At 39.0% G+C, this 25,246-nt stretch overlaps 1 protein-coding gene across 6 annotated transcripts; it reads right to left on the bottom strand.

The window, feature by feature from the left end:
* Window positions 1-1,861: 1,861 nt before the first annotated feature.
* Window positions 1,862-24,484, bottom strand: LOC127453956 (POU domain, class 2, transcription factor 2-like). 6 transcript variants are annotated; one of them, XM_051720795.1, is made up of 17 exons: window positions 24,333-24,484; window positions 18,129-18,194; window positions 17,965-17,999; window positions 17,811-17,870; window positions 16,811-16,921; window positions 16,124-16,372; window positions 14,572-14,671; window positions 13,298-13,389; window positions 13,058-13,195; window positions 12,831-12,972; window positions 12,374-12,522; window positions 10,672-10,863; window positions 10,000-10,048; window positions 9,732-9,870; window positions 9,518-9,580; window positions 8,902-8,975; window positions 1,862-5,796 (listed from the first exon to the last, which is right to left on the bottom strand). In XM_051720795.1, exons 1-17 carry the CDS (start codon window positions 24,385-24,387, stop codon window positions 5,501-5,503), a joined length of 2,010 nt encoding a protein of 669 aa, XP_051576755.1. In that variant the 5' UTR covers window positions 24,388-24,484; the 3' UTR covers window positions 1,862-5,500. The 6 variants fall into 6 exon arrangements, with proteins under 6 accessions (XP_051576755.1, XP_051576757.1, XP_051576756.1 ...); XM_051720796.1 differs by lacking the exon at window positions 8,902-8,975 and adding an exon at window positions 6,577-6,669 and having other exon boundaries at window positions 5,621-5,796; XM_051720797.1 differs by lacking the exon at window positions 16,124-16,372.
* Between the last annotated feature and the right edge of the window lie 762 nt (window positions 24,485-25,246).

Here is a 25,246-nt window from a genome sequence, read left to right as displayed (position 1 = left end):
AACCATGAATATGTCTAGAAGATTAGAAAAAGACACGACCAGACAACATTAAATACGGTGTCACTTGAAGCGAGAATAAACAAGTTTTGTGGCGACCACAATTTGTTTTGTGCAGTGAATTAGCTAGACTAGCTATTTAGCATGAACAAAAAGAAAGAGAGATGAATCAATATTCCTGTTCAGCCTATGTCACGTTAATTGATCATGATGAATTTTTAAGGTAATTTTTGTTTTACTTATTGTGCCACTTAATTTCCCATGTAAAGTTGGGTTCTGAGGCAAAACCGGTTAAAAACCACTGCAGTACTGAATCATTTTCAGACATGGTTAATCAGTTACCTAACATTGAAAAGACAACATTTTAATGCACTGTGCTTTTTCTCTCTACTATTTTTATTCAGATGAGTGAAACACTTTCAGTTACAAAAATGGCTTTAAATGAACAACACTGTACAATGAACAAGCGAGTTATTTGTCAACTATTTTTTGGTTTCAGAGATAATTACACCAAAAGGTTAACCTGTCACCATAGGGAGGAAAAGAGAGACACAGAGGATAGAGAGAAGGAATAAAGGACTGCTCAACTCAGGGAGAACCAAAAACAGAGTAAGGTAAAGAAACAATGAAAAGGGTTAAAACATGACAACAAACATCAACAGGAACACACACATTCACACATATCCACACTCCTAAAATAACTGCATTTGTCAACTACAAGTCCAATTTTAGAGTGTGCAACATGGATTCACGCACACATAAACATATGTACGCACAGACAACGACGCACCCACACTCACTCATTTACGCACTTACGAGTGAGCAGTGAACAAGAAATCAGGGAAAAGATTTAGGGGACAGATCACCATCACAAACCAGAAAAAGATAAACAAGGAAAATAAATACAAATAAATCATCACAGACATACCAAGTCTTGTCTTTAAGATCATCATCATCATGAAGATTTTCCCCCAAATAATGAATAATTCAAAATATACATTTTATCATCATTGTATGTCACTTTGGATAGCTGAGGTTTTACCTTCAGAAACTGGGTTGCTAGGTGAGCAGGGAAGGAGACAGAAAAAAAAAAAAAAAAAAAAAAGCAGCTAAAGATGTTAGTGTAGTTCTTTGGTTTAACTAGAAGTGTTTAAGTTCTTTGCTATAAAAAAAAAAAATAAAAAACAAAAAAAAAAAAAAAACATTTTAAACACCTTTGGACTGAAGCTGTTCTTTTTTTTACATTTACAACACACACACACACAAAGAGAGAGAGAGAGAGAGAGAGAGAGAGAGAGAGTCAGACAGTGAAATGAGAAAGGTAGAGTTCTCTTGGTCAGGCAGTGTCCGATCATTTTTTTTTTCACATTTTTTTTTTCATTGTTTATTTACTTTAATACCAAATCAGATTACTGTCATTAAAGTAAAAAAAGAAGAAGATACAATTAGAAAATTCTGTGAGGTTTGAGCAAAGCAAACACAAGGTATCCATTTAGTCTTTTACCCAGCAAAACCAAAATTAAAGAGGAAAATCTGAACAGGTTTTCAGGGAGTCTGTGTTGTGTTTGATCTCACAATGGGGTGTTGCTTTGGTATCATGCTCTGGAGATTCACACCACTGAGAGACCCTACACTGTGAACACAGTCCCTTACACTGTGCTTATTACTTGCATATTAATGGAAAGAAGTTTTAAAGATGTCCAATACTCTGCCTGACTAGTCAAGAGGAAAGATAAAGTAAGATTAAGAGGAATCCACTTATCCACTCTGCTCCCTTCATTTTTAGACTTAAAATTTGTCACCTAGCAACAACAGTCACCGCTCCCTCTCAGTCGCCTTTCTGACAGGCGCACACACGTATATATATATATTTATAAAGGGCCGTAGCAAGGTAATCTGGGCCCCCTGACTGTACATTGCTCTGGGCCACTTTTCTATTAAAAATTACAGTTTAGAATTTATTGTGGGGCCCCTAGAATCGTTACCACCTCTCACACCACTAGCCCTGTGTGTTTGGTGACTGGAAAAGTGGCCCGGGGCTGGTGCAGGACAGAGGAAGTGAACAGGCCAGAGCTTAAATAAAATAAGTCTGATTCTTACAGGCTAAACACAAACAGTTTGTTTTTTTCAATCAGAATGGCATTAAAACAATTCGAGTGCTTTCATCTTCTTCCTTGATCTTTCATCTAAACCTTCCAGTTTAAACATTTACCTTCATGATCACTCAGCCCTGGCCAATCAGAACGCTTCTCTCTGTCCCCTACCGGCGGATGCAGCCCGCTTCTCTCTGTCTCTTACCGGTGGATGCAGCCCGCTTCTCTGTTTAAAGCATTCATCTATTTGGTTTGTTGTTAAAGAGAGTGAGGTATTTGAGAAACTATCTCTCTTTTACAACCCCTACCCAAGAGACAAAACAACAAGCAAGCTAAAAAAAATCATAATAATAAAGAAAGAAAACAGGAATAGAAATAGGACAAAGAGGAGTGAGGCACAGAGCAACAGAAAGGAAGATGGAGATATCACTGATACATTCCCACTATCATACAATTACATACATTTAGCTGTATTCTCTCCTCCATCACTTATGGAACCCCATATGCATCTTCCACCCAAATCCCTCCATCTTTCCTCTCCTAAAGTTTTTGGTTTTGTAGCTGTTTAAAGCTTTCAGTTCAAGGCTAACGGCAGCACTGCGCTCAACATTGTCACACATGTATGGTAGCCATCACAACAGGAACCATAACGACACAATCGCTAATACCAGCTGTGGTGAGACAGGTACGTAGAGACACAATGTAGGTGAACAGTCAAGAGACAGTACAGGAACTACAATTGATCTTGTCAAGATTGTAATCTCACCCCTTCCTCAATTTTCTATCAAAACCATGGCAGTGCATACTTTTACTCTGGAAGGTTACTTCAACATTGTGAGTTTATGCTACCAAAACATTTTAGCAGATGAAACACAGTGCTGCTTTTTCCCCTGATAGGTTACCCCTTAGGCTTTGTCTAGTTAAAAAACAGCTAAGAGGTTGAGAAGACAAGTGTCCACACCTACGTCGTCACGCTTGGTCAATTAGGACCAATGGTTGCATTTGTCAATGGATTTGGATTGAAAGGTTGCCTTGGCAAAGGAAGTTTACATTTTAATACAATCTGGTGCCTCAAACACACCCACTACAAAACAGCATATATTAAATAAATAAATAAAAATCAAAAATTAAGAAAATTCTCAAAAAAGCAAGAGAAGAATAAATAAAGAAATACATTTGTTTCAGTTGGGGAGGAAGAAGACACAAAAACCCAAAAGATAGATGGTGTGAATTTTTGGTCTAAGTAAATATCAACATTTTTAAAAATCTTTTCACAACGGTTTTCTCCCATACATTAGCAATAAGTAAGCATTATAACATAGATCATTTACTACAAAATCTATAGAAGCACTAACTGACCCATTCTGACTATACGGTAACATAGAGAACTGAGATCATGTATTCCATCCTTAGATTTCAGCACGCTGTAAATACAACTGTAAGGTGGTGACCTTTGGGTGGATGAGAGTAGAGTATATGATATTTGGTTCTTTTAAAAGGTTTAAAGCTTGTATTGACTTTGGTTCTTTGGATGTACTTGAGTGAGTGTGTGTGGTGTGCGTGTGTGTGTGTGTTTATCCTGGTTTTTTCATCTGTTATACTGAATTTTCACAGTATTGTTTCAACCACCTGATTAGGAGTCTCTAACACAACTAGTAAGGAACGTAACAAAATTAGATTTCTGCAATACGCGAATACCTTATTCCCAAATGATAGTACACAAATGAAGAAGTACAGTATCTACACACACAGCAGAGAAAACCCCCACAAAACAGACAGACAGAACAAAAAAAAATAAAAATAAAACATAAATAAATAAATAAATATCAACCCTCCCAACCCCCCAAACATCTTTTTCAGATGATTTTAGTGAGGTCATCAAAGATCCCACCTCCCAGGACCAGGATGAGTTTGAATGACAGGAGGCAGAGGCAGGTGGCTACAAGGTTCTGGGTGACCTTGTTCCAGATATGCCTGAAGGGAATGATGTTTGTCTGTACAGCAACTCGTTTTCTCCTTTGTCCCTCTCCGTCCATATTTGGCTTGGTTTGTTTTTGGTTTTCCTTTCTAGGTTAGTGGAAGTTTGGCTGGCTGTGAAGTTTTGTTTCATTTTTTGGCTTGTAGAAAAAGCAGAGAGGATGGGAGCGCCTTCACCATGACAGATCCCAGAAATTTCCCATGTGTGTTTTTGAGTGGGGTTTTGATCTCTTTCTGCATCACATGAATAATGACCTGATAATGTGTATGAATTAATCGCTTTGGTATTCAAAAGGGAGTGAGGGAGACATGTGATAAATGAATGAAGAAATGGAAATGATATTATTTAGAGAGAAATTAGAATATTTACTCTTACTTGAACTAGAGGCATGAATAGAGGGTTTGGTCTCACTTTTACAGCACTATACAACATTCATGTCTTGGGATATACAAGTAGATGCTGCATCAATCTATGAAAACTCTTGCAGTGCTAATATGATGAACAACAAAGACCAAACACTCTCTATATGCTCAATAAGGCATGAAATGAAGATGATGATGACCAAATGTACTGAAACATTCAATAAAGACTTGAATGATTGTTGATGGAAAACCTGCTACTTTCTGTAAAACAATTAAGTAACAACGAGGAAGAACCACAGAAAGTTTAGACTAGAGCATTTGAGCCTGGCTAACTCAAATGTAATCGTTAATGCACAATTTACAATGAAACAATCATTAAATCGTAAAAACATAATGGAAAACAGGAATGACGGATAAACAGTATGATTGCATGGCAAATGTGATGATGGCTGGATTGTTTCACTGGATCTGGTCCTGGACGGTCGGCTATTTACAGGTCCTTTGGATAAAGCTTTTCCATCCATATTTTTGGTGTTTGTTTTTGGTATTTGAGATTTTGGTATGCTTGTATCTTTTGTCATAATGAGTCTCTTAAAGTTCCATTATACTTTTTGGTATTCAGTACTTCACCTTTGCATCAAAGAGTTGAAATCCAAGACCCTTTGACACTGTTCTTCAACACACAGTAAAGTTATTTCTTCTGTTGTTTTTGGTGCACACAGAATCTAAGAATCTCCTTTTGTCCTTACTGTACTTTTTGTTCAAAAAGTTATTTGTTTTCTTTTTATTAATGTATTTGGCTGCGTCCTGCTAATGCGTGCGTGGTGTTTTTCTTTTTTTGGTTTTGTATTCCCTTCTCTCCTCTTCCTTCCTCCTCCCATTCTGTCTCTCCATCTCTCTCCTCTTCTACTTTGTATATTTTTGGCATCAGTGAGCGAGAGAAAGGAAGAGAGTGACTGTGAAAGAGAGGAAATTAAAGGGAGGGAGGGGATCTAGGGATGCTTTGGTTGACAGGTGTGGCTTCACCTCCTCCTCCTCTTCCTATTCATGTGATTGGCCAATGGATAATGTCACTCAATTTTAGCCCCTCCCATTGAGTGTGGGCTGTGTACCAATTCACCGGAAGAGCAGGACAAGGCGGGGCTTGAGCAAGGAGAGGGACTCATGCCGCCTGTGACAGGAAATGATGTTTTGGCAGAATGGGCAACAGCCGAACTGCCTAATCCCATGCTGGTCAACAAAGAGGAGTGGTTAAGGAAGAGGGAAGTGGGGAGACCTGCTCCTTGGCCCCCAGAACCACCGATTAACACCTTGCTTCTGCCCTCAAGACTGGAACCGGGCAGCTGGCCACCACTGGCTGCCAGTGCTGTGGAAGACAGATAAGGAAAAAGAGTATACTATTACAACATTCACAGTAATATTCTCAAATATTGATATCAATGAATATACATATTGATATCAATGAAACTAAAGCCGGGGGCACACTGCAATTTTTCACAGTGCTTTGTGATTGTAGCTTGTTAGACTGTACGATATGACCCTGGTGACATCATGCGTGAAAGCCATGGCAGACTGTGGGACATCAACGGTCTTTTATGTCTGATTGTACGTTGCATTGACAGAGCCATCGATCATGTCACGTTCACGTTCAAAATGTAAATGGTACTGCGTAAATCCACTCTAACACTTAAGGCCTCAATATAGTTCTGGGGAAATTCTTATTCGTTCTTCATTCAGATGTAAAAAGAAGTTCTAAACAGCCGAGCAATGGTATACTGTTTGCGGACATTCAGACACCTGCCACAACGCTGTGGTAGGTGTTTAGAGGAGCATTTAAATATGAGGGCGCTCAGTAATACCTTAACTAATGTGATATTAAAATGTGTTATAAATGACTTTATGACACATGAGAGCTGTTTTAACCACTCAATGATGATTTAAAGTAATATACAGTATATACCATAGAAAATGTTTAATTTGTCTTGTTGTCTTGCTAACATGCTATACGCGGCCATAATATGCGCAGGTTACACACTGTTATTGTAATTTATGCTGACACCGATACTCCTGCAAAGATCAGTGTATAAAAGTGTTATGTGCAGAAAAAAGACAAAAGAATGATGATAAGGGACGCCGCATATCTTACTTTGGGCAGATGTGTAAATGGCTTTCACTGCAGATGGCACATGAGTGAATGGGCACTTGAGAGAATTTGAGTAGATTTGATTCCTTTTGTAGACTAATTAAACAAAACAAAAAAAAAGATTGCATGACATGGTCTTGGTAAATTTCTCTACATGAACGATCGTACAGATGTAGGTACATTTGCACCAGCTCGCTAACAACTCTACACACCGGTGTGTTCTTGTTGACTGATTTTGACTGACTAACCAACATAAATAGAAAGTAAGAAGGTGTTTAGCAGTTGGTTAGAAGTTTTCTTAAAAGTTTGCATAGGAGAGCTGTTATGAACCACCGAAATGAGTGTAAAAACACCGTCTTGTTGACCAGATTTTGTTCTAAATGACGTCACACCCATTCATTCTTCAATTTTGTATGAAGCATATTTGGGTTTTTACTCTAATGTTGCCAATATTTTGCCTGGAAAAGATAAAAATGAAGCCCGAATATTTGAAGTCTGCTGTGGCTGAGAGAAAAGAGAATTGCTCATTCTTTGGAGTGAACTCAAGTTATTTTCATAGTATGAATATTTATGTCATATATCATATACGTCATCCATTGCTTTGCTCTTACTAGGTCTTCATAAACCATAATTTATGCAATGGAAGAAGCCAAAGTCATCAATCATGAATTCATAATCAATCATAACTTAGCATACTATGAGTACCCAGATGATGCACTTCTTTATCTGTTAAAACAGTGTGTGGAATATTGGACACTTCATGCACTCAGCACTTGCGGCTTGCCGTACGTAGCGAAAGAAGAGTTGTTACTGGGCTACGTTGCTGGTCTGACAAAATTTGTAATAATGGAAAATGTAGCAACTATTGAAACTTCTGCAAGGACAGCACCTTACAAATGTAAGTTGAATGTTTTATCATCACCCCATGCTGTATGAATATTTACATTGTTTAAAATACAAATGTTGAACTGAGGTTGAACTAAATCTAGCAGCAACACATTTCGTGCATTTGAAATGTCACTTCCGTCAGCTGTTAACGATGAATGCTTCTGTGCAGTAAAAAAAAAAAAATTAAGTGTTCCATTTGGGACAGTACTACACTTTGAAAATTCATACACTACATGGCTGAGTGCATAGTGTATATTGTAAGTACATGTGCATCAGTGTATAGTGCATCATTTGGGATGCAGCTCATGATTCATAGTAAATTAAATAATTTGTCTGTCGCTGAGCATGCCACAGTAACTCACGATGTTTGTTTCAGATGGCAAAATTGTGGCCAAAATTGTACAGTATGCACCGGGCTTAACATGTATCATGATAGGGTTAAGGTGCCCCAAGGCATTAAGGTACCCCGGGGCCCACTGTTCTGCAGAGCCCCTCTGACAGTCATCCAACATGTGCTTCACAGACAGCTTTCACTGTTGTGCACCGTCTCCGTGTTTATATCACCGTCTTCGCTGAACAAGTTTAGATGCGCTCCTCACACGAATGTCGCCGGGGGCGAATGAGGTGGCGGATAACGCGAATGGGGCCCCCCTGAGATTTGGGGGCCCCTGGGCTTCAGCCCGTGTAAGCCCGTGCATTAATGCACCGCTGACCAGGATGTAGTATTAGTGTGAAATAATGAACAGATGCAAGAAAAAGGAGAACAGGAGTGGTAGCCAAAGAGAGGACAACATTAACAAACACTCCAACAGAACTGACATAGTAACACATGACTGATGTGAGGTGGCAAAATAAATGTTTTAAGGAGAAGCCCTGCTAAAAAGACCAGCATGCAATTTCCATGCTCGTCTGGGCTGGTTATGCTGGTTAGTGCTGGTTTGTTGCTGGTGGACCAGCAGAGTCATGGTTTTCACCCACAAACCCTAGCTGGTGAAGCTGGTTGACCAGCATGGTCTTTCTTTTATTCCATCATCAGTTATTTTATTAAATAAATGAATTGGGTATTGTAATACTTTTTTTTTCTCCTTTTCTGATGATGTGCAATGGTTACCAACTTATCAGTACTGATGTATTTGATTTTATTGTAATAATTCACGAAAGGTACATAGTATGTTTGTCTTTTCTTGTGTACTTGTCTTTGTGTGTTATTCTTGCCAGTTTGGGACCAAAGAAACATTTCCATGAAAATGGACAATAAAGTTAAATTCAAATAGTTTAAAAGCCTGGTGGAGACACCAGCACACTAGCACCACATGCTGGGGGACCAGCACTTAAAACACATCATAAGCTGATGACTAGCAATGCTGGTCTTTTCAGCAGGGAGTAGCTTTGCTAATCTTTAAAATAATCCATCTCTCCTTCCTTCCCTTTCTTACAAACCTTGGATAGTAGCAAGTGGGTTGTTGCCAAGAAGAGCTTGGTTCATTCCTGTGTTAACTCTCCTCATCGTATTCCTGAGTCACACCAACAAATAACCACCCCCCAAAACACACAGACATCAAGGGAAAGGAGAAAGGAAGACAGGGAATAGAAAGGGAAAAAGAAAAAGCGTTTAGCATTTAGATTTAGTTAAGGGCTAAATAAGCAGTGCTAAAAGAACAAATCCTTTCAGAAGAAACATAAGCGAAGAAAAGCTTTTAGAATTTGCTTTTTAAAACAATAAAGTCTGCATACCTGCAGAAAAACACATCAGTCTCTCTATTTCTGTCTTAACATTATAAAACTACTCGGACCTTGGACATGAACATGAATAAATATGTGCCTTTTGTGTATCTTGAGTTGGATTGGACTATCCATATCTTCTTACATGGTAAATTTGGTTAAATTGGCCACTTTTTGACAGTATTTTAAAAAAGTGACCAGATTTACCCGAATTCAACTCTCAACACTTGACAATGACTGATTTTTTTTTTTTTACTGATTTTTTTTTGTCTTTGTGTGTGTGTGTAAGTGTATATTTGTGTGTAAGCACATAGACTCCGCCGGTTGTATTCACCTCAAACTTGCAGCAAAATCGGTGATGTAGTTAGAAACGTCACCGTTCTTTTTATGCCATGAACTGCAGATGACAAAACCAGACACACAAAAATACATTTGCGCACACACATACACTGCAATTAGCTACTGTTGCTGAGCCACAAAGAGTAAAAGGAGAGTTTTTCCAGTATTGTCTAAGTACTGAGTGTATTTGTGAATGTTGAAAAACTCACCCTGTGTTCAAGCTTAGTGTGCTGTGACTCGGTGGGGCAGGGCTGGTGTCATTACGGGGAGGTGGGGTCACAGGAGAAGGGGTGGAGCTTAAGGAGGGCCCACTTGGGGTCAAAGGGCCAACTGATGACATGGTTGTTACTGACAGAAAGAAGGAAAAAGAAACAGCATTCATCAATTATAATGTGCAACTCTCTACAAACTCTGTCCATACTTTTCAGAATTTAGCAATCTTTCTGTGATGAGCAAGTGTCCATGTGTGCATTCTACCTGCTGTACTGAGACTCGTCATTGTCTGGGACAGCCCTTGACTGGGCATCTGTAAAGAGGATGTGGGGTAAGATAGGAATATGACAGGTCAAAGCAGAAGAATGATGGATAGAGAATAATGGAGGGTTAGGGGGAAAAGAGGACAAGGAGAAGGCAGGAGTCAAACACTGCAAGGGATATGCTCTATTGTCCATGTCAAACTATTTAAAGTTGCTCAGTTATGCAAAACCTTGATTACAGAGAAAACTACTGACCTCACAAGTTAGTGAATACAGTACATGCCTCCAAGAAACAAGTAACAGAGGTTGAACCCCCCAATAGTATTATGACCTAGTTCTATGAATTGGCTACATAGGTAAGATTTAAAGGGAGAGTTCACCCAAAAATGAAAATTATGACATAATTGACTCATCTTCATGATGTTCCAAACAACATGAGGGTGAGTAAGCAATGACAGAATTTTAATTTTTGTGAGAACTATCCCATTAAGTATATTCCACATTAATATGGAAAGCAATGCAAGATGGGTGGAACCACATTTAGGAGTGAATGGGAAATGCATCATTATGGGAATGACTATTAATGTCTGCTCATGCAGGGTAAACCAGTAGTGTTATGGCACAGGGTTGTTTGAGATTGGGATATGGGCCAAGGGAGCAAGCCGGGTCATACCATGTGCGGGCTGTAGCAGGGGGGTTTGTGTGAGGTGGGCTGGGGTTGGCTTGGCATAGGAGGGGTGGTACTGGAGGGGTTAATACGTTTCTCTTTCTGTCGGCGGTTGCAGAACCAGACACGGATCACCTCCTTCTCCATGCTGAGCTTCTCGGCAATAAGCAGGATCTCCTCTGAGGTAGGCTTCTGGTTCTGAATGGAGAAAACACAACAAACTTCATCACATGTTTAGGATAGGATTGCTTAAAGCTGAAGTGTGTAAAAGTGGAAGTGGTATTAGGGAGGCCAGCAGGGGGTGCTCACCCTGCGGTCCTCATGCCCCAGTATAGTGACGGGGACACTATAATGTAAAAAAGCACCGTCTTTCGGATGACATGTTAAATCGAGGTCCTGACTCTGTGGTCATTAAAAATTCCAGGGCACTTTTCGTAAAGAGTAGGGGTATAACCCCGGTGTCCTTGCCAAATTCCCCCCATTGGCTCTTATCTATCATGGCCTCTTAATAATATCCATCCCTGAATTGGCTACATCACTCTACTCTATCCTCTGCACCAATAGCTAGTGTGTGGTGGGCGTTCTGGCGCACTATGGCTGCCGTCGCATCAATCCAGGTGGATGCAGCACACTGGTGGTGGTTGAGGAGATTCTATACTATGTAAAGCATTTTGAGTGCCTAGAAAAGCACTATATAAATGTAAAGAATTATTATTATTATTATTATTATTATTATAAATACTAAGACACAAGCGTCATCAAACAAAACTGCAAAAAGAAAAAATAATTATTGTATTCAAACAGAATTCCTGAACAATCTGGCATTGGTAGGACAATCAGATAGTCCCACATCAAAATGGCATGTCAGGCTGGTCGGAATGCTCAGACAAACAGAGCAGTGTTTTAGTGCTAGATAGATGGCTCTGCAATTTAAGCTGGGACACAAGAAAGAATTTTAATATTAAAAATAAAACTTCAGCATTAAGGGATAAATCACCCCAAAATTTTAATTCTCTCATAATTTAATCACCCTCATGTCATCCCAGATGTCTATGACTTTATTTCTTCTTATGAACACAAATAAAGACTTTTAGAAGAACATCTCAGCTCTGTAGCTCCTCACTATGCAAGGGAATGGGTACCAAAATTTTGAAGCTCCAAAAATCACATACAGGCAGCATAAAAGTAATCCATAAGGCTCCAGTGATTAAATCGATATCTTCAGAAGCGATATGATAGGTGTGGGTGAGAAACAGATCAATATTTAAGTCCTTTTTTACTATTCTCCTACCTGCCCAGTAGGTGGCAATATGCACAAAGAATGCAAATAGCCAAAAACAAAATAAGAAGAATTTGAAAGTGGAGATGTTTCTCACCGACACATATCATATCGCTTCTGAAGACATGAATTTAACCACTGGAGTCTTATGGATTTTATGCTGCCTTTATGCGATTTTTTGTAGCTTCAAAATTTTGTTACCCATTTACTTGCCTTGTATGGACCTACAGACCCTGAAATATTCTTCTAGAAATTTTTGTTTGTGTTCAACAGAAGAAAGAAAGTCATACGCATCTGTAATGGGATGAGGGTAAGTAAATGATGAGAGAATTTTCATTTTTGGGTGAACTATCCTTTTGGGGTAGCAGCAAGCACATATGAAAATATGTTTTGCAGTGGAAATGTAAAAATTGAGTCATGCTTTCTGACCGTGATGAAGCTGCGTTCCAGAGCAACACGGACGTTAGTCTCGATGCTGGTGCGTTTCTTCCTGCGGCGACCAGGCAAGCCATCGAACCCCATTGAAGGAGAGGAGAGAGCGCTGGGACTTGGCAATGTGCTGTCCATCGACATTGTCTCTGTGCAAACCAGTAACAAAAGCCTTAGTTACCACCTTAAAATGAGCATCTTTCTGTTTCTATCCAGTCCATGACATTTTGACAAAGTGAAATTCCTGTGCACTGAAACTTAATCTACAGCCAATTACTTTAATTAAATGACATTTCACCCTGTTTCGTAATGTTTCACAGTTGTTTATTGAAAAGGAATTTCACCTATGTTATTCATAAAGTTCACAATTCCTGTTTATGATTATATTCATATGCACAAATTATGAGTGTGAGAGGAATACTCTCTGTTTGACTGAAGGCTGTAAAACTGATTCTACCTGCGTCATTGAGCCACTTCTCCAACAAAGGTTTGAGTTTGCACATGTTCTTGAAGCTGAGATTGAGCGCCTCAAATCGAGAGATGGTGGTCTGACTGAAGTCATTCCCATAGAGCTTGCCCATGGCCAATCCCACATCACCCTGTGCAGAAAGTAATTCATGTTAATTTACAGGGACATAGACCTCTTTCGAGTGTGTTTGTGTGTATGTTTGTATGTGTGTGTACCTGTGTGAAGCCCAGCTTGATTCTTCTCTGTTTGAATGTGCGAGCAAACTGCTCCAGTTCCTCCAGGTCACTGGGCTCCTCTGGGTGAGAGGCCACCGGAGTCACTGTGTTCACACTGCTTTCCACAACCTTCTCTCTCTGCCAAAAATCAGACAGGCAAATACAAGACTCAAATATGCGCCCAATTTACAACATGTTTTGAGTGTGCTAGAAGACAGACTCCCAAATATCTGTGACTACCTGTGCTTGAAGACCAAATCTGGGTGGAGCGGCCAGCGGGCTTCCTTGGTTTTGCTGAGGTAGTGGAATTATATTTGGCGTTGATAGCAGCCCTGAAATGTACATTACCATAAAATTATAATAATTACCACTAAATCAAATCAGTCTGATATAAAATCTATATTGTCTAATCACAATTTCTTGGAAAGATAAAGCAACAAGTGGTACATTTGTGGTACAAATGAACACAAAGTAGTGGTGTGATACAAACTGTGAACAAACAGTTATAAATATAAGCACTCTCTGTACACAGCTTGGCCAGTCAGATTAGAAGACAGGAACAAACTGTTGTATAAACATCAATATGTATGTTCTGACTGGATGTGATTTTATTGCTTTCTGTGCAGAGAGACAAAATAAAACAAATGAAACTTGGAAACACACCTAGTTAGGACACAATTGCCGCTTTTCCACTATCGGGCCAGTGCGAGCCAGGGCTATCAACTGTTCAGCCAGGGCCAATATAGACTCGGATCTCAAGCTGTGAGACCAAAATCTATCTGCATGCCCACCATCGGGCCAAAGCATTGCCCTAAAACCCATCCTTTATACACCGCCCTGGTGCCAACATCACACACCCTGTCCATTTCACAAGCAGGAGGGAAACTCAAGCTGAGATATCAGACTCTGGAGACTAGCTAGCTATCGAAATGAACATGGATTTGTACTGTGCTCGCAATTTAAAATCCCCCCTCGAATCTGTACCGATGTGCACTGGAAACTGGCATGCACTGGCAAGTTCGGCGATAATATGCTTAATCCCGTTTTCGTTCGGCAGATGCCTCGTCGATCTGATGTTGCACATTTTCATTAGCTCAAATATTCAGAAGAGCCCTGATTTTGTCTACTGAGCAGTACCGACGATTCTCCATTGATTTGTTGAGGTAAGCTTGTAGTTAGATATGAAAGATTTGGAAACGAATATCTTGGTACTGAAACCTCTTACCTAACTCCGCCTTTGATATTGACCCCGCCTTAATCCTAGTTGGCCTTATTTGCCCCAAGGGTTATTGGCGGGCCAAAGGCTATTGGCCATTGGCCCTGAGGAAACCCCGAGGAGGCAGATGAAGTCCCGGAAGTGAAAGTGGGAAGACAAATGCCCTTGGCACGCACTAGCACGCCGTCATTTGGCCTGATAGTGTAAACGTGGCTAATGTAAGAACAAGAAGAGTAAATGCTAAAAATACTATAATTCGATGATTCATAAAGTTTATCATGTGTCAGTAGAAAGTCACCTTGCTGCCCTTGCTGTGGTAAAAGAAACTGTGCGGGTGAAGGCAGAGTGTGTCCTGGAACAAGGACTAACTGCTGCAGCTGCAACAACTGCTGAATGTCCTGAAAGAGAGAAGAGAGACAGAGAGACAGAGAGAGAGAGAGAGAGTGTGGCTGAAAGGATATTATGGTATCACTGTAAGAGTAAAAGCAAAATTTCTTGAACACTATGACTTGTGGATGTGTCATATCAGTTTCATGGACTCTTTTCACAGACTGTTAAGACATGTCTGCCTTATTTACTGTAGATCTATCAAACTTTTTATATTTTACATTTTTTAATTTTAGTGTAATTTAGTTTACATTTTTTAACATTACTTTTTGTGTTATATTACCCTAGCATAATTTTTTTTTTAAAGTCACCACTATTGCGATGGGATTTCTAATATAGCTGCAGAGGCAGTGACAGTAAATTTGGCATCTTTCTTTCTTTTGAAAGCTGCATCTACCACTCTCTATTTTTTATCTCTTTTGTAAAGTTGTGGAAAGGTAATAGTGGATTGTTTCTTTTGCTCTTGGAGCAAATGGGAATGCAAAAATAATATTTGCAAATAAAATAATGATATGGTCTCCCATTCACTGCTATAGAGGTTTACCTCACTAAAGTTTACTTCCGCCTTCCAAACCCGGAAATGTGACAAGGGTCCCTTCACATTAGATGTGTTTGACTTGAACTGCGTCTTGCTTTACTGATCGGCGAGATTTGCCGGTTGCAGTCAGGGGGGAGTTCAAAGAGAGCCGTCAAGCACTTTACACTTGTTCTAAACCTACATCAGTCACGAAATTGCATCGGATCGTGCGATGTTCGCTTTCTTTATTGCAAACGAAGTGGAATTCAGATAGACAGAGGTTTTATTTTACATATAATAACCAGAAACATCATTTATTTGCAAAGGTTATTTGCGGCTTAATACAGTGCCTGCTGTGTGTACAAGAAGAAAGTAAAAAAAAGCCTATAATTTTAATACCAATCAAAAAGTCAGTATTTTTATTCATTTTGAATTGTTTTTATGAATAAACATGATATTACTATGACAAACATAATATAACATGATATAAACTTGAGGTTCTGTTATAAGAACACAGATTTGTGAGAGTTTTATGCAACAGAAAGTGTCAGAATAAACACCTTTTTACTATTCCTACCATAGATTGACATAGCAGAAGTAGTACGAGTAGTATGTGTAGTATGCCATTGCGAACTCAGCCCATGAAACACACGTCACCATTTTCATCGGTGAGTCTGACCAATCATGTATAATCGATGTCGTAATCAGTGCACCTGCTCTGGAGAAACTGCACCGGCTGAGCCAGACGGCTGGTCTCGAATCGTTCTCCTGGTACTTTGATGGCATATGTCACGGTAGCGCGGCGGTGTCTAAAGTCAGTCAAAATTTCTAACCGACATGCACTGCTTGATCGGTCTGCGCAGCGCTGCATGAAGTCAGAAACACCTATTGCCTTCCTATGACTACCTTACACAGGTGTGCTGCTCGGTGATATGATTGACTGTACCTGGGCAGTGAGCTGGATTGGCTGAGAAAGAGGGAGTTGGTGATGAGGAGGCGGGACAGGGGTGGCAGTTTGTTCTTGTGTGCTCTGGGATTGGCTCTGTGACTGTGACTGAGCTGCCTGCTGATTTGCATGCTGCTGTGCTTGCTGCTGATTGGCTGCATGGGCCACATGCGACTGCTGCACAGCTGCTGCAAGGAGCTGCGCATGCTGTAAGAGCAGCTGTTGCTGTGCAGGCAAGAGTGCAGTCAACTAGAGAGAGAGAGAGGGAGCAATAGAGATAGAGAAAAATGTAATAAAAGTAAAAGTTAGAGGGTTAGTTCTCTCAAAAATGAAAAGTATGTCATCATTTACACAGCCTCATGTTGTCTGCTTCAGTCATCTTTCACTTTCATTACATCTTTTCCCCCCCCATACAATAAAAGCAAATGGTGACTGAGACTATCATTATGCCTAACATCATCTTTTGTGTTCCATGGAAGAAAGAAAGTCATAAGAACAACATGAGGGTGAGTAAATGATGACAGAATTTCATTTTTGGGAACTTTAAAAACAAAGGAGTTGAAAGGAAGCACATTGAAGGCAAGCAAGCAAGATCATGTTGGGACTGTAGTATATACACATAAGCACTAAAGAGTAACTGCGAGAGAATAGCAAATGAATATATCTTTATTAGCGTAGTAGTCTCACCCCTGCCAGCTGGCCACCCGTTAGCATTAGCTGTGTGTGAGAAAGGGGCGTCTGAGCGTGTGTAGTTTGTACATGAGCAGGAGACATCTCACAACAATCCTCTACCTTCATCTGAAGCACAGAGACAAAGACAGGTTAATAATGAATTAATGGGCTATAAAAAGGCAGGACAAGGCATGTTGATTGAGGGTAATAAAAATGTATGTAATTTTTTCTGTTAAAATTCTTCTCGTATCCCAGCTTAATATGCAGAGCCAACTGAATGTAAGCCATATTTAGATCGAAAACATTGGTCTGTTTGTTTGACGGGACTATCTGTTTGTACATGCAAGGGAAGATGGTGGGAGTTACCGGGAATCTGCTTGGAAACGGATTATTTTTTCAATTCCATTTGGTAATGCTAGTGCTGCAGAAATTACACACTTCAGCTTTAAAATTGGAGTCATAAAGTGACCATGTTGAAAAGACTAACATCACTGGTCACCAGCGTGTATGTTAATCTTTAGATGCTGGTTCCCAGTATGAGATGTTGGGTGTGCTAGTATCTCCATCAGGCTTTTTAACTAGCGTAACCAGCAAGACTACCTAACCTAAATTTCATAAGAAAAACTATGTTGGTTGATTTTTTTAACTATGCGGTTCCACCAGCTAGACCACCAAACCATCATAAACCAGCCTGAAATTCATGCTGGTCTGAGTTGTTTTTCAGCAGGGTATGTTATAGTGCGTGTAATAGAATGCTAGCGGATGTTGATATTTTGCATGCCAAACTTTCTAACAAGCCTAGTTAGGAAAAAGGTAAGAACTATTAAACTCTTGTTCGAAAGGATTTCACTCTTTTTGGCACCAATCTGAGATAATTTCAAGATTCACTTGAGCCAATTGTTTTCCATGCCCAGGGATTTTAATAGGCATCACTCACAAAACTTGGAATTTGCAGATCTGTATGTAAATCACACAGAATAAGTAGCGCAGAATAGAAGCTAATACATTCACTCACCTTGGTGCTACTGCTCAGTGTGGGAGAAAGGGAGAAAGGGTTGATTTTCATTGGCTGAAACTGTAGAACAAAAGCACATTGACCACATGACTTATTTTTAATCATCCTGTGTCCAGATTAAAGGCAATGTTTCCTTTCACCTAATATCACTTACCTGGTTATTAGAATCTGAGCCATTTCTCTCTGAGTCTGAGAGACAGATAGATAAACAAAGAGAAAGAGGTTAATGTGAAGACAAGTATGTCTTAAGTCACATTGAGACATACTGTATGTGAGAAAACTGTTAATTACAGATTCAAAAATATAACAACGCTGCACCTGTGCTCTCCATCGGAGAGTCTGCTGCTGGATTCTCAACCTCTATTGGTTTTGACATCCTGATATCTGTAAAAAAAAACACACACAAAAAAAAAAAAAAAAGTGAGAGAGAAAGAGAGAGAGAGAGACATTGAGTCATTGAGTCATTGCTACAGGCCAATGCGTTTCTTTTGACGCACTTTATAAAGCACTGAATAGATGATAACCAGGGAGAAACTTTAGTGAGGAAAGAGTCTCTGAAACTGATCACAAACTGCAGGAATGTTCAAATAAATTACAATTATCATACTTTAACATTTGTCTTATTTTTTTCCATATCTGATACTATATCCCCTGCACCCTTATTTAAACACCTAAACCTATTTCAAATTTAAAGAGCAAGGCAGTTTTGATACTGTAAGGAGGCGGAACAAATATGTTATGTTTGGAATAAAAATGATGCACAAATGCACAGATTTTTAGATGATAAAAGTGTAGAGTAACTTTGGTTCTAGGTTTCATTCTCAAACAAGTGGAGTCTGGCATGATTAAACAAACAGCTAATAGTTATTATGTCATTACAGATGTGTCATTTCATGTTTAAATGTAAACGGGCCCATGGGACTGTCCCAGTAGGGTCTCTCAGCCAAAAGAGAGAGAGAGACAGAGCGTAAATTAATATGTTCATTTTATATATTATAGGAAACCTAATAAAATTATTAAGAATGAGTGTTTTTGCAGTGTTCTGGCCTACATTAAACTACAACCAAATAATATTATCACAACATGTTTTAAATATAATATAATATAATATAATATAATATAATATAAATTCTATACTAAGTCAGGAACACATATGTACACACACGTGTATGTTTCTGATAAGGATTAGGGATATAAACTCTGTATCAAAAAGAAACTCAAATAGACATGCATAAACACACACACACACACACACACACACACACAGAAACACACTCACTTCCCTTTTGTGCAAAAATGCAAATAAGACCAACGACTGACTAATAATATCACCCACCTGCATATGCCGCTATCTCTCCAGCTCATCTCTATCTGTCTCCCCCTCAACATTCACACTTCATCCATTTCTCACTCTTTCACCATTCATTTCATCAATATTTCATTCCTGCCTATTACATTAAACAACAAGGCCTTTACAAGTTACTGATAATTACTTTCAGACTCACCTAGGGGGCAGTAGAACATTTTGGTTCTCAGACTTTAACAATGTGTAAAAACGCTTGTATCTTGATTTATTCGCAATAATCATTAAAATCCCAGAGAAAGTTAGACAGGAAACCAGATTTCTACCAGATATCTATTGGGTAACGAATGTAAAAACCGCCAAAAAGCTGAAGAATTACCCACTTCCTCTGACAATTAAATCCAGAGTCCAACCACAGTGGCTGATGTAAGGAAGTAAAAGGAAAGGAAAGCCCCTCTCAAGTCCCTTCAGGGAGCTGGCCATATCTGCAGATTGAATAATGAGTTTTGGGTTTCCACAGAACTGTCTGCTGGGAATATGGTGCCCAAAAATTTTAAGATTTTGTCATACTCAAGTTCTGACTGTTTTGTGAGTTAATTTGGGTCCATTAAAACATATTAGAGCAGTGGTCTTCAAAAAGGCATGAGCATAATTTTTTACATTATTAAGTAAATGTGCAGTTCATAATTCATATGAAGTTAATATGAAAAGATGTCTGATGGTTTGGTGTGAATGTCTCACTTCCCTCTCTGTTTCCCGTAAGGCTGGGGCAAACACAATGTGTTAAACCAAACCTTTACTGTTGGGCCGGCTATTAATATTCACACACACAGACACACATGATTGAATGTTGAAAATGCTTATACAGTAGCTGACACACACAGTTCTATTTCTTACTCAAATTTAACAATACTCTGGACTTCTCCATTTTATAACTTCTGTATTGAAAGATTACAGTAAACTCAGACATCTATTCTTATTATAAATCCAAAATAATTATGCTTACACACTGCCTCCAAATACCTGAAATTATTTCCAAGTGAAATTACTGTCATGCACCGCAAATTGAGGATAATATCTCAATTCCGAGTTAGGACAGAGACACGAGTAAGTTTTCTCGAAATTTTGCCTTGTGTCTGTTACCCTGAGGAGGGACATTAAAGGCTCATTGCCAGTAGTCAATCACTTATTGTTAAAGCCACTTTACATTTTACATGATTCTTCAGTGCTTAAAGCTAAAATAAGATTGCCACTTTAACATGTCCTTATTACAAGAATCAGGGCAATCTCAAATTTCCATCACAGAATGAATGAGCCTCTCGCTCTCTCCATTCTTCCATCATTTGGCTCAGCAAAACTTGTTCTCATTTAGCGTCATATTAATGATATAAATGTGTCTTTACGTCTTCTGACGCCTGACTAATCAGTGTTCTGACTGCTGATCTCTCTCACAATTTACAATGTTTGAAAGGCCAAATAATCACTTATACACCGATCAACCACAACATTAAAACCACCTGCCTAATATTGTGTTGGTCCCCCTCATGCTGCAAAAAAAAGAATCACCAACCCACATCTCAGAATAGCATTCTGAGATCCTATTCTTCTCACCACAATTGTACAGAGTGGTTATCTGAGTTACCGTAGACTTTGGGTGCATCTCATTCAGCTCCCTATTTCAGTAGTCAGGGCACCGATCAGGGAGTCAGCCATTTTTAGGGCTGTCCCATTCTCAAAATCTTTCCAGTGCACTAAAATGTTTGCTCCCTAAAAAGTCCCACAATGCACTGTAAAAACCAGGGAGCATCGTTGCTCACTATGTTCCCTTACCGGAAAAAATGTCATATCATTAGATGATGAGCACAAAAATAAAACTATGAAGTCCAAGCCTTGTTTTCTGTTTAAAAGAGATATTGTTTGAAATGTATTTAATTCATAATTACCAAGTGAAACAATCTTTTTAATATTTCAGTTGTTAAAAGAAGGTTTAAAACATTCCTATATATTTTTATTTCTTTATTTATGCCATTTATCAGTTATAAAATACTGAACATTTGAATATCTTCAATGAAAATGAACGATAGTGTCATTTATACAGTGGTAGTGCTGATTAATAACAGCTGCGCTTGAATGCGCGAGCTCGTTAACTGCAGGTGACTGAGTCATAATTGTCCCAATGTTCAGTGGATGAACACCCTTGCCAGTGCCCAAATTCGTGTTCACAATACTGATTCGCAACATAGGGAGCTAGGGAGCTGATTGAGACACAGGGTTTGTCAGTTCAATCCAGTCTGGCCATTCTCTGTTGACCTCTCATCAACAAGGCGTTTACGTCCACAGAACTGCCGCTCACTGGACGTTTTTTGTGTTTGGCACCATTTGGAATAAAATCTAGAGACTGTTGTGTGTGAAAATCCCAGGAGATCAGCAGTTACAGAAATACTCAAACCAGCCCGTCTGGTACCAACAATCATGCTACGGTCCAAATCACTGAGATCAAATTTTTTCCCCATTCTGATGGTTGATGTGAACATTAACTGAAGCTCCTGACCCGTATCTGCATGATTTTATGGACTGCACTGCTGCCAAACGATTGGCTGATTAGATAATCACATGGATGATTGTTGGTACCAGACGGGCTGGTTTGAGTATTTCTGTAACTGCTGATCTCCTGGGATTTTCACGCACAACAGTTTCTATAATTTACTCAGAATGGTGCCAAAAACAAAAACATCCAGTGAGCGGCAGTTCTGTGGACGGAAATGCCTTGTTGATGAGAGAGGACAACAGAGAATGGCCAGACTGGTTTGAACTGACAAAATCTACAGTAACTCAGATAACCACTCTGTACAATTGTGGTGAGAAGAAATTGCACTGGGTTGGTGCAATTTTGGCAGCACGAGGGGGACCTACACAATATTAGGCAGGTAGTTTTAATGTTGTGGCTGATCGGTGTAAATATCAAGTTGAAGAAATGGCATAATTTTTTTTACCCCATATATACCCATAGCCCTTTTTATCAAACTCATTTTAGCAAGCACATCCATTTTACTCTCAGAGTATACCGGCACCCACTATTATAGCACAGTTCAGCACTCAAGCAAAGCAATTGTCCTATGAACTGTCTTTTGAATGTGCAGCTGCAGATAGTTTGGAGCTGGGGAAGGGGGCAAACCCCATGAAGTACTTCACATCAGGTTTCCCAGAGGTTCCCTCACACTTCCAAATCTATAATAATTCCTTTGGCTCAAGCGACCAGCTCATAACTAAATATACATAATGGTACATCCAGAAGGCCACAGTGTCATAACCTGAAGCTTTTATGTATGTGATACCACATATTTAAGTTGTTGTAATGCACATAAAAGCCAAAGAAGCTGAGCTCTCTATTTAGGAAGATACAATTTCAGTTTTGTGTATGTTTCCTGATATTAAAATGTTGTCATTGATTACTGTAGTATTGACCTTAATGCAGTATTAATTGAATGTCATTTTGAGGACTTTATAGCATAAGTTAGAAGACCAGCAATAATATAAAATGCTTTGCAAAAGTCATATTATTACCTTTTATTATTAATTCTCTCATTTTATGAATTACAAAACCTTCATTAAATGCAGTTCTCAAACTCAAAACTCTGTTTGGGAATGTGGAAATCTGGATTTTAGAAGAAGAAAAATGGATGCTTTAAAGTGCAGGGAAATACTGCAAGAGAATCTGTTACAGCCTTGTTAATAATTGCAGCCTGGGAGGAAGTTTGTCTTTTAATAGGTAATGATCTCAAATAATGTCCTATAATGACCTAGTTAAAGCCAAGATTTCAAGTCAAATTCAAATCTGTGGCAATATTTGAAAATTGCATTTCAAGCTCATTAACCTAAAAAGCCTCAAGCAAAATCACACTAAGTTAGCACACACTTGGTAAAAAAAAGATTTTGGACACTTAACCCTTGTGCAACCTTTGGGGCATTTTTGTCTTTTTCATTTTTGTTTCTTTCTATCATTTTGGCTGTGTTAATGTCAACGGCATACATTTTGCCAAAGGTGTGTATTTTTGGGGGAATTTTGATATTTCTACCTCAGTTCCTATAGCACATCTATAATACACTGTGTACACAAAATAGTTACACTCAGGACCTTAAGGACAAAAATGTCCCCATTGAAACCCATTAAAACGGCAATATTTGATCCCAAGGCCATTAAAGCATAAAATCATGAATTCTATGATATTATGCTTTTATTCTGGAGCCCTGGTTTCAAAATGTAAATTGTTTATATTTTCCACCAGATGGCGCCATTTTTCCTCATGTTTAGCCTATGGAGCAAATACATGATTTTTTTCTATTTTCTGTTTGCTGTATTATAGAGCACTGCAGGCCAGTTGAATAAATGATGCAGCTAAAATTGTGTGGGTGTGTTGGTATGGATGTCAAAGTGTGTTTTGTATGTGTGTATTGAGAAATTTGTGTGTGTGTGTGTAAAAAACAACAGTGGCTTTATGTAAACAAACTGGCATTTAAAGGGTTAAAATCCTGAAACTGAATGAATATTTGGTAGTTATAATCAGGACTGATGTTGGTTAAAAAAAAGGACCTCTGAGTAACTTTTTTAAATCGACGCGCAAGGGTTAAACCACACTTAATATGTGTCTAAATACTTTTTGGAGCTTCTGTATATGTAAGAATACTGCAAAATGTGTGGATTGAAAACTTATCCAAAGAGCATATTTTTTTTTTTTTTATAACAATTAAATTTTTTAACAAATGTAAAAAAAAATATTAAACAATTAAAATAAACTAATAAAATAATTGCATACAAAATAATTGCAGTAGATTAAAATACTTTTGAATTTCAGTGCTTTGAAATAAAAATATCAGAGAACCACATTTCAATATAACATGTGATTCAGTAAACTGAGAGGATTAAGGATCCGATTACTTCTGCAGGCACTGTATCATAAACTCCTCTCTCTCTAGCAATAACAGAGAAATAAACACTTAGAAGTTAATTACATATTGTCTATATTATCTTTATTTATTTTTTTGAAATTCCAGCAAAACTTTTGCAGAAACAGTTCTTTCTTTCGTATTCTCTCAGCAGACCTTCTTGGTTTGATGACCTTAAAATGCACCTGACACAATTCTCTGCATTTCTAATCAATCCATCTATTAAATTAAGAAAAGACAAACCTGACAACTGCATAGATGCTCTAAACACATACCTGGCAACCACAGATGGGAATAGTCCATAGATGCAACAGGACCGGTCTTTGTCATGTTGATTAATATGTGTGTACTTGTTCAGTGAGGTCCTTTCTGCGTGTCTTCCTCTCATACATGCACACACTTTTTCTTTCTCTCTCTCTCTTTTACTCTGTCAGTGTGTGGCTGAGAAGGAGGAACAAACTGATAACAAGTAGGGGGGAACTCTCCACTCCTCCTTCTCTCCTCCCTCCGTCACCTCCTCTCTACGCTATACCCACCCACACTTCCACCCCCTCCATGCCCACTTCCTGACCCTTGAGAGCAAGCAAGGACTGGGTCAGAGTAAACGCGCCACTTTTAGAAGAACACGATTTTGAAAACATTTTAGACTTGCGAGTGTGTTACGGGTAATTTCATCAGCCACATATCAGACAGGGTATGTAATGTGCGTGTTTGTGAAAAAGAGAAAACAGTGGTAAAGAGGAACAGCAGAGACAGAGGGCAAGAAAGTGTTCGGGACTGTGAGCGAGTAAAGGAGGAAGTACTGTACAATGGTGGGCTGAAGAGTGGGGTCACAAGAAGAGAGAGAGGTTGAGAGAGGTTTGGAGTGGGAAGACAGCGATGAGGAGTGAGAGATGAAAGAATAAACAGATCGAGTGATAGAGGTGAAAGGAGGGGGTAGAGTTGTGCCGCTGGAAAGTGCTGGGGTTGCAGGAAAGAGTCACTCATGAGCCCTTGTGGTGACATGCTGTCTCTCTCGCACAACCATTTTCACTCCGTATCTCTACTGTATATCGACACATCTGTACAACACAAGCCTCCATCAGAAAATACAAAATGAGGACACTTGCTCACACTGCTTTTTTCCAACCTCACACGTCCACACTGGTGAATGAATCACCCTGTAGGAACCCAAAACAAAGCCAAGAAA

The sequence above is a fragment of the Myxocyprinus asiaticus genome, chromosome 16, assembly GCF_019703515.2.
Source record: "Myxocyprinus asiaticus isolate MX2 ecotype Aquarium Trade chromosome 16, UBuf_Myxa_2, whole genome shotgun sequence".
In the NCBI taxonomy this organism is placed as follows: domain Eukaryota; kingdom Metazoa; phylum Chordata; class Actinopteri; order Cypriniformes; family Catostomidae; genus Myxocyprinus; species Myxocyprinus asiaticus.
The sequence above is the reverse complement of the archived record's forward strand: the minus strand, read 5'-3'. Positions and strand labels throughout refer to the sequence as shown.